The 1,008-nt window shown below is 51.3% G+C and overlaps 1 protein-coding gene across 1 annotated transcript; it reads left to right on the top strand.

The window, feature by feature from the left end:
* Positions 1-195: 195 nt before the first annotated feature.
* TGME49_326000 (RNA binding protein, putative) lies at positions 196-854 on the top strand (the record flags this gene model as incomplete). Its single annotated transcript, XM_018783085.1, has 3 exons — positions 196-377; positions 693-745; positions 811-854. 3 exons carry the CDS (start codon positions 196-198, stop codon positions 852-854), a joined length of 279 nt encoding a protein of 92 aa, XP_018634701.1.
* Between the last annotated feature and the right edge of the window lie 154 nt (positions 855-1,008).

Genomic DNA, 1,008 nt, shown 5'->3' with positions numbered 1-1,008 from the left:
GATCACTTTGACGAGAAAGGTTTGAGATCCATCCCGCGGGCGTGCGAAAGTTACTGCGGCAGTTTTACCTCGTCCACGTTGCCACGAATTCATTTCTCACGTTTGCATCCCCATTTTTTTGTGTGGAGAGACAAGGGTTTTTCCACTTTATGTCAAAGCTGTCTGCTAGTGATTGAGGTGTTGACAGTGAGCACAATGTCGGGGCTGGAGAAGAGCGGCTTCGGCATTGCGCACGACTTCAAGGGGCGGACGCAGGAGCAATCAGATTTCCCGATTCTCTGCGAGACATGCCTGGGTGATAATCCCTATGTTCGTATGCAGAGAAACAGGGAAGGCAAAGAATGCAGGATATGTACGAGACCATACACGGCTTTCAGGTAAGAATTGAACCGGTGTGACCGTTCCTTACTGGGCTTCTGGGAAATGGGTAACTGCCTATGTACGGCGGCGCTTCTATCGTCCGTCAGGAGAACTTTTGGTGAAACTTGTTTTTGAAGCGCGTAATGGTCGGAATCCGTTCCAAGAGCGATCTGTTCGGATGTTTCGTCAGTGGCAACTGAGCGGGAAAGAAACCCCTTGCGCAGGAAGTGCTCCCTCAGCATGCAGGTAGTGGTGCAAGAATATGCCGTCCCAGCCACGGAAACAGCCCGACCAACTTCAGCATATGCAACTGCGATTTCTTTTTTGTTCAGGTGGAAACCGGGCCCGAAGGCGCGTTACAAGTCGACGGTCGTCTGTCAGACTTGTGCGAAGCTGAAAAATGTCTGTCAGACTTGCTTATTTGATTTGCAGTACGGTCTGCCCGTTCAGGTTCGGGACAAGCTTCTGGAAGGAGCGAAGGTAGAACTACCTGACCATCCACTAAACCGCGATTACATGGCCGACCGGCTGGAAAAGGCTGCTGATCAACTTCCAAACGGAAAGCTAGAGGACCTCGAAGGGAGACTACGAGCGAAAGGCAGAACTCAGCCATATTATCGCCGGAACGCTCCAAGAGTTGCACATCTG

Source organism: Toxoplasma gondii (assembly GCF_000006565.2).
Source record: "Toxoplasma gondii ME49 unplaced genomic scaffold asmbl.1570, whole genome shotgun sequence".
Lineage (NCBI taxonomy): Eukaryota > Apicomplexa > Conoidasida > Eucoccidiorida > Sarcocystidae > Toxoplasma > Toxoplasma gondii.
Note: the sequence above shows the minus strand (reverse complement) of the source record. Positions and strands in the feature narration are given on the sequence as shown.